This window comes from Pipra filicauda, unplaced genomic scaffold (genome assembly GCF_003945595.2).
Source record: "Pipra filicauda isolate LSUMZ 115617 unplaced genomic scaffold, ASM394559v2 scaffold80_size11013439_pilon, whole genome shotgun sequence".
Classification (NCBI taxonomy): Eukaryota; Metazoa; Chordata; class Aves; order Passeriformes; family Pipridae; genus Pipra; species Pipra filicauda.
The window spans coordinates 995,481-1,003,821 of NW_024104987.1; the positions used below are offsets into that span (position 1 = coordinate 995,481).

The 8,341-nt window shown below is 57.3% G+C and overlaps 1 protein-coding gene across 1 annotated transcript; it reads left to right on the forward strand.

Annotated features, from left to right (window-relative positions):
- The first annotated feature begins 629 nt into the window (after positions 1–629).
- Positions 630–6,956, forward strand: CHMP6 (charged multivesicular body protein 6). Its single transcript, XM_027725361.2, has 8 exons — positions 630–716; positions 1,098–1,207; positions 1,658–1,745; positions 2,510–2,596; positions 2,702–2,767; positions 2,891–2,971; positions 3,105–3,159; positions 4,467–6,956. The coding sequence occupies exons 1-8, from the start codon at positions 654–656 to the stop codon at positions 4,517–4,519; spliced, it is 603 nt and encodes a 200-aa protein (XP_027581162.1). The 5' UTR covers positions 630–653; the 3' UTR covers positions 4,520–6,956.
- The last annotated feature ends 1,385 nt before the right edge of the window (positions 6,957–8,341 follow it).

Below are 8,341 nucleotides of genomic sequence, written 5' to 3' on the forward strand. Positions count from 1 at the left end.
TCAGTTGGACGTGATGGTCTCAGAGGGCTTTTCCAACCTGAACAATTCCACAACTCTATGAAAGAATTCAGTGTTGCCCCTGTAGCCCCCGGCCCCTCCAGCACCCCATTCCCTATCCCTGCTATTCTGTATGTTCCACATCTCCTATAGATCCCCCATCACCTATATCCCCCCATTCCCTATATTCCTGTCCCCCGTAGTCCCCTCTTCCCTATACCCCCAATCTCCTATAGCCCCCGTTCCCTTTATTTCCATGCCATATATCATTCATTCCCTATAACCTCATCCCTTATAGCCCCCCCATTCCCCATGCCCCCTTTCCCTATATCCCCATTCCCCCTATCCCCATTCCCCATATCCCCACTTCCCTATATCCCATATCCCATATCCCCGTTCCCTATATCCCATATCCCATTCCCGGTATCCCCATTCCCTATATCCCATATCCCATATCCCATTCCCGGTATCCCCATTCCCTATATCCCATATCCCCGTTCCCTATATCCCATATCCCATTCCCGGTATCCCCTTCCCGCCCGTTCCCACAGCGCCCCCCAGCGCCGCCGCTGCGCCGCCGCTGCGCGTTGTGCGGGGCCGGGCCCCTCGCGGCCGCCGTCGGGGGCGGGCCGGGCCGGGCCGGGGCTGGAGCGGCCATGGGGAACCTGTTCGGGCGGAAACGGCGGAGCCGCGTCACGGAGCAGGACCGGGCCGTGCTGGTGAGAGAGGGGATAACCGGGAACGGGGTGGGACTGGGCCGTGCTGGTGACAGAGGGGATAACCGGGAACGGGGCGGGACCGGGCCGTGCTGGTGACAGAGGGGATAACCGGGAACGGGGCGGGACTGGGCCGTGCTGGTGCTGTGCCGGTCCCGGTCCCCTCCCCGTGGCGTTTGCCGGGTCTCCGCGGCCATGGAGGAGGCGAGGCCGGGGCTGAGCCACCGCCGGTGCTGGTGCCGCCGGGGAGAGCCCGGGTGGGAGGGCGGCGGGGCCGGCGCTGGTTCGGGGGCTGCTGGAACCGCCAGGGCTCGAGCTGTGACCTGTGTCCGTCCCTCTGTCCGTCCCTCTGTCCATCCCCTTGTCCGCCCCTCTCCTCTGCAGCAACTGAAGCAGCAGCGGGATAAGCTGCGGCAGTACCAGAAGAGGCTGAGCCTGGGCCTGGAGCGGGAGCGGGCGCTGGCCCGGCAGCTGCTCAAGGATGGCAAGAAAGAGTGAGGGGGGAAGGGTCACCGGGGGGCGAGGGCCGGGGGAGCGTCAGTGCCGAGTACAGGGTGTCCCTGGGAAGGAAACCTCGCTGGAGTCAGAGTCATGGACTGGTTTGGGTTGGGCTGGAAGGGACCTTAAAGCTCATCCAGTCCCACCCCCTGCCATGGGCAGGGACACCTTCCACCAGCCCAGGTTGCTCCAAGTCCCGTCCAACCTGGCCTTGGACATTTCCAGGGATGGGGCAGCCACAGCTGCTCTGGGCAGCCACCACCACCCTCCCAGCCAATAATTTCTCCCTGGCACACAGTTTGCTCATCCTTGCTCTTCACAGGAGCAGCCCAGTTACATTGCACGTGGCTTAAGTTGCACAGAACAAATGTGTTTTTTTGTTGGGGTTCTTTTGGCCTTTATTTGGTTTCAGCTGTGCTGAGTTTTCCTCCCTCTGCGTCCCCCAGGAAAGCCATGCTGCTGCTGAAGAAGAAACGATACCAGGAGCAACTCCTGGATAAAACAGAGAACCAGATCAGCAACCTGGAGCGGATGGTGAGCGAGGGCCAGTCACTGGGGGGGCCTTGATCTGTGCTCCTGGGTGGGCACTCCCCTGGATCCTGTGGAATTCCATTTCAACTGCCAGTCCTGGCAGGAGTTTAGCCCTCTGTCCAAAAGCAGACGTCTCCAGAATTGTACATGTGCCATGACTGCTCCTTACAGAGGCAGAGGGGGGAGTGTGTGTTTGGAATCTGCAGGGCAGGTTACGTGTTAAATACTGTTTTGTAAATTACTAAAACGTTACTCACAGTGTGAGTGGCTGCACTGGAGACTTCCTTGGGCTTGTCTCAGAACTGTAATTTCAGAACTGGATATGTTTGGGTTTGGGGAGGCCTCAGCTGAGACTGGCAGCTGGAAAATGAGGTGAAATCAGTTCAAGGGCTGCTGGATGTGCTCGTGGAGCTGCCTGTGCCGAGCTTTTTGTGTGGATATTTCTCACTGCTGGTGTAAATTAATCCTCTGTCCAGTACAGAAAGGGCTCGACTGATTCCTCCTTGCAGCTTCTCTGGGGTCCCAGCAGCCTGTGTCTGGCTAATGGGAACCACAGAATCATGGAATTACCTTGGCTGGAAAAGCCCCCTGAGACCATCGAGCCCAACTGTTCCCCAGCACTGCCAAGGCCACCACTGTCCCCAAGTGCCACATCCACACGGCTGCTAAATTCCCCCAGGAATGGGGACTCCCCCCTGCCCTGAGCAGCCTGTGCCAGTGCCTGGCCAAAGTGTGACAGGGTCTTCCCTTTCTCCTTTCCATTCCAGGTCCAGGACATTGAATTCACCCAGATTGAAATGAAGGTCATTGAGGGCCTGAAAATAGGCAACGAGTGTCTGAACAAAATGCACCAGGTACGTGTGGCTGGGGCAGCTCAGCACCTTTGCCCAAGAGGGGCTTGGCTGGAGCTGCCTCCCTGCAGGCCTCACCCACACCTGGACTTTGGCTCTTCCCTTCAGGTGATGTCCATAGAAGAAGTAGAAAGAATAATAGGAGAAACCCAGGATGCTGTGGAGTACCAGAGGGTATGTACGGCTGTTGGGAGCAGGCTCTGCCTGCTCTGCACAGTTCCTTGGATGTGCACTCTGTTCCCAGCCCTATTTAAGAGCCATCAGAGTGAGAATTAACTCTTTCCCTCTCTCCCACAGCAAATAGACGAGCTCCTGGCTGGCAGCCTGACCGAGGAGGATGAAGATGCCATTCTAGAAGAGTTAAATACTATCACTCAGGTAGGATTGACGTTCTTGGGATTAAAATCCACACTTTCAGGAAGTTGGTTGTAATGGGAGATACAGTGAGATACAGGAGGTGCTGTGACCACTGCCAGATGTGTGTCACATGTTTTCTTTCACATCCTTGCAGGAACAGTTGGAGCTTCCAGAAGTTCCTTCGGAGCCGCTCCCAGAGAAGATCCCAGGTACGCTCTCTCTGCAGCTTTGGCTTCCACGCAGTAGTCTGGGACCCTCTCCCAGTGTAAGTGTTGTCCCAGAAAACGGGAAGGAGTCCCAGCTCCCTGGTGTGAGCCCTGTTCAGTGGGCTGTGCCAGCTGCCCCCTCGTCGTGTGGCAGGTCCAGCTGAGCCCTCACCCAAGAGAACCCGAGGCTCTGCTCTCTGTTCCGTCGCATCTGGTCATTCCCTCCAGGAGTTTCCTCCTTCCTCTGTACCTGCCCTGAGGCAACCGCCTGCCTTGAGACACCTTGAGACATGTGAAGCTCCATGAGGAATTCCTGCCCTGCTTGTCCCAGGCAAGACTCTCCCACAGCACTCAGACTGGTGCCCTGCATGTCATCACAAGGCAGGGATAGTTATTTTGTGGATATTGGATTCTCCCTGCACAACACGGGATCTCACGGAGGCTTCTGAGGACTCGTAGCTCTTCTCACCTCATGTCACGGGGGTTGGAACCAGCTGGGTGAGGATCACTGGAATCCCTCAGCTCCAGGACTGTTGGAGCACGAGCTGCACACAGCTGATGGTACAGGAGTGTCTGCTCCTGAATGGTGCAATGGGAATTCAGCTGGGAAGTGGGAGAGAGCCCGTGAAGGAGGTGACCAGATGGGCACTGGTGGCCCTGCCTGGTGAGGAAGGAGCTCACACAGGTGTCTGTCCATGCTGAGATGCTGAAAACTCAAACTGGTGAAGACTCTTCTCCTGGGGCAGCAGAACCCCGAGCCATCGCTCACAGAAGCTGGACCTCCCTGCTTGTGCAAACAGGAGCTGGAAGAAGCCATTTCCTCCGTGTGGAATCTGCCCAGGAGCAGTCTGGGATGTGGGGAATGGGGCTGGTTTCTTTGGTGCTTGTTTACTCGTAAACAGGGCTCAGATGTCGTCGCTGTGTGCTGGCAGCAGCGGGAGCCAAGCAAAACACAGCCTGGCCCTGTGGCTGCAGCTGTCTGAGCCTCGTGGTGCCAGATCTGAGGGATCAGGGGAGGAGCTGGACTTACCCCTGCACTCCAGAAAAGGCTCCTGCCCTGGATCTGTGTCATTGGGCTGGTGGCTCACTGGGTTGGGTGTGTTCTGAAACTGTTTGAATTCGTCAGGTGCTGTGAGAAAGGGCCATACTGGGAATGTGGGATTACTTATAACCAACTTCTCTTATTTCAGGTGCTGTGCAAGCATTTGCTGCTCTGCAGGACGGATTCTGAGCCCTGGATCCTCCTCAGGAGATGGCTGCAGGGTATTTACAGTCTCTGTTTCTGTAACAAGTTTCTTTTCCTTCCACAGAAGCGTCACCCGTCAAGAACAGGCCAAAGCCAGAGCTGGTGGCAGCGTCTTAACTCCCAGAGCTGGGGATTCCCCCACGAAACTTTCACCGAGGACAGTTTGCCCTCCCAGCGTGTGCTGGGAACAGGCAATGCCTTGGCAGCGTCCCAGCTGTGCTGGGTGGATTGTGGAGCGGGATTCCCTGCGCAGGGCGGGAACCCCGGCTGATTATCGCTCTTGTATCAAGATTATTTTCTAGTGCTTTCTTTTTTTGTAACTTAAATTCTAAACTCACTCAGCTGCGCTGTCTCGGGATTAAACAGCAACTCTAAAACCTCCAAAGCCAAATTTTTCTCTGTAGGTTTGATTCTGGTGGCCAATCTGCCTTTGCTCTGACTGAAATCCCAGGAAATCCCACCCTCGGAGCGATGGTGTTTGTGCTGGGCTTGGCTGGGCGAGCACAAGCCCTCCAGACCACCCTGTTGTCTCTGTCCCTCTCTGTCCCTTCACTTTTCCTCTCCTGATTCTGTCTGTGGATGGGCTGCCGTGTCCCTTGGCCTGCTGTAGGTTGGGCTGAGCTCCTGCAGGCAGCGACACGTCGTGCTACGGGCTGGAAATGGTTCTGTCTTGTGTAAAACCAGCTTGAGGGTGTTTAATTTGGGCCAAGTTCAGCCTGTTTGCTTGGCTCTGCACTTGCTGGCAGCGGTTCTGGTTGGGGAAAGGCCTGATCTCATGTGAGGTGAAGAGCTGGCCTTGGTCACGGTTCAGATCCTGCTCTGGGAGCCCCGCGGTGCCGAGTGAGACTGGGCTGGCAGAAATCTCTTGAAATGCCAGCAAGGAGCCTTCTGCCTGTGTTGAGAGCCAGGATTCCTCCCTCGTTGGCTCTGCTCCGTCGTCGGGAGTTCACCTTTGTGACATTGGGATGGACTGGGATGGACTCTGCTCCCGCTGGCAGCTCCTGGGGGACGATTCCTCACGGGCTCGGAGACGGGAAAGTCAGGCTGGGACGAACAGGAGGCTCGTGCTGTACCAGACACGAGGCCTGAAGCTTCATAAATCAACACAACAAAGACTCTGCTCCAGGAGCAGCTCGAGGGAGCCCCGTCCCCTCCAGCCGACCCTGCGGAGGACACTCGGAGCCCGGTGTGGAGTGGGGTGACACCAGGTCACACGGATGATGAAGGGTCTGGAACACTGCCTGGCCAGGTGGTGGGCAGATTTAGCTGCTCTTGGAAGCAAGCTCACCTGCCAGCTTGCAGATGCTCTTCAGGACACTGCAGATCTTTATTTATTACGTTCTTGAAACCACAACCCTTAATCTGCATTTCTGTGACAGCAGAAGAAGGACCAGAGGGTCCTTGGAGACTTTTGGAGATTGTCATTAGGTTGTGGGATCTGGTGCTAGACAACAAGTGATCCCAGAGACTCTGCTGCTCCCCTGTGGTGCTGGGCCAGCAGCAGCTCTGGGCTGAGTCGTGTTCTCCGTGTCCTTTCCGTTATGTTCCAAAGACTGGCCAGTGCATCCTCGTCCTCCTTGTGTCCTCAATGCAGTGAGTACCTTGGAGCCACCCTGTTTCCAATCCCACTGCTCTCTCCTGATTAATGTTCCCCAATAAACCCAGGCCCAGAGCCCTGGGCTTGTGTTTACCAACAGTGCAGTGTTGGCAAACCCCCCACTGTCTGTGGAGCTGGGGGGGTTTGGGTGACCCCAGAGCATGTGCTGTCACCCCAGCCAGTGCTGGAACAGCCAGACCCTGCTCCCAGCCCTCCCAGGGAGAGGTTGTGTCCTGCTCTGCTCCCGGTGGTTTATTTTCTCTGCTCAGTCCTGGCTGTGCTGCAACGCAGCCTGTTCCCACCAGAGAGAGCCTTGGATTCACCAGCACGGTGCTGGCGGAGCATTTCTGGGCAGCGATTTCCCTTCAAGGCTTCTGCAGCCCGTTGCCAGCCTGACATCGAGTTGTTTAACATGACCCTAATGAATTTGTATTCATAGAAATGAGAGCTGGGCTCTCCCAGGAAGATCTCGAGGGGATCTGGCCTGAGAGCACAGCTCTCGCTGCCGGCGCTTTGGGAAAACCCTGTTCCATGGGATTGGCATTGCCACAGGTGAGGGGGGAGAGGGACAAGGAGGGAGGAGGACTGCAGTGCCTCTGCTCCAGTTTGCTTTCTCATGAACGTCCTGGCAGCAGGAGAGATGTGAGCCAGCCATCCCCAGGGGAGCTGCAGCGAGGCTGGGCCAGGTCCCGGTGGCTGCTCCTGGGTGGAAGCAGGTGCAGAGAGGGAGCAGGGCTGGTGCTGAAGGGGTTAATGCAGCTCCTTCCATTCCTTAATACAGTGAAGAGACCATTTACTGATCTAACAGGAAAGTTTGGAGCAGATTGGCTGCAGCTTCCTCTGCTAATCCCTGCCCCAAACAGCTTGTGCTGGGTCTCGTTGGGAGGAAGAGCCGGGAGTGGGCTGTGACCTCTGTGCTATGCTGTGACAATAAACTGGTTCTAATGGTTTCACCAACTCTTGTTCCAGCCTCATGTTTTCACAGTGAATGTTTTGGATGAGCAGGAGTTGCTTTCCTCCACCCTCACCTCCTCACTCCCTGCTCCTGGGAGAGATGTGGGCAGGAATTTCAGAGCAGGCTCCGTGTGTAACAAGAACAATCCTGTTTGCCTGGATGGCCCAGGGAGGCTCGGGTGGCACCAGCAGCTCTGTGACAGTCCTGGCACAGCCCGGAGCCAGGTACAGGTGAGCTGGAGGGATTTTTGAGAGCCTCTGCCTTATCTAGGTTTGATTTTGGGGTTGTCCTGTGCAGAGCCAGGAGTCACACTTAATGATCCTTGTGGGTCCCTTCCAGTTGCGAATATTCCATGACTCTGTTGTTGCTGCAAAGGTGGAGCAGCCCCTGCCCCTGTCACAGCACTGTGCCTGCCTGTCCCTCATCACTTGTGGGGCAGGGGTTGGGCAGATCCCCTCGGGGATCTCTGGAGAAACAGCTTCAGGGGAAGGGGGCTCTGCTGGGAGGCAGGAGCAAGGGGCTGGATCCCGTGGTGGGGAGGATGTTTGGAAGGGCTGCCCTCCCACCTTGGGTTTGTTGTGAGACCAAGCTGGGTTTTTTTGCAAGAATTACTCTGGAGCTGGTGACAAACTGAGCCATGACCAGCCCGTGCCCTGGGCCTCCAGGGATGTGTGGCTCCATCCTGATGGACTGCACTGTCCTGCCCTGGGCTGGGCTCCCATCTCCCCTCCTTCCACTGCTTCCAGACCCCCACAGCCAGCACCAGACCCCCATGCTTGTCCCCAGGCACAGGGACTGGGGACACCGTTGGCAGAGCAGGGCCACAGGACAGCACAGCTCAGCCCTGGAGGTGCAGGATGAGACCCCCCCAGGCTGTGCCTGAGCTGCCGGCTGGTGCTTGGACACCAGCTGGTCCCTCCTTGCTCTGGATTTGCGTGTCCCTCGCTGAGGGAATCACCAGGATTCCTCCGGCCCCCTCCTGCCTGCACCAGCCGGACCCTCAGCAGCAGTTCAGCCCCTGTCCTGTCCTGCTGGGGGAGGTGCTGGGGGTTCCACATCCCTGGGAAAGCAGCTGTGCCGTGTTTGCCGTGTTTAATCACCGCTGCCTGTACCCGCTCGGCTGTGGCAGGGGGTGGGAGCACAGAGCTCGTCCAGCTGTGTTTGAGTTGGCCAGATGTTGAGTTAGAGGAGTGTGGAGGCAGCACTGCTCGCTGTTAATTAAACCCTGGAGAATATGAACAAACCTCACGCTGCTTCCTCAGCCATCCCCCGCAGTGCCTGGAGCCCTCCCCGGAGCCCCCAGCCCTGGCACGGCCCTGCTCCTTCTCCAGAGGCACCACTGGACAAACCCCCCATCCCACCTGCCCATACAGGCACGGCCCCTGTG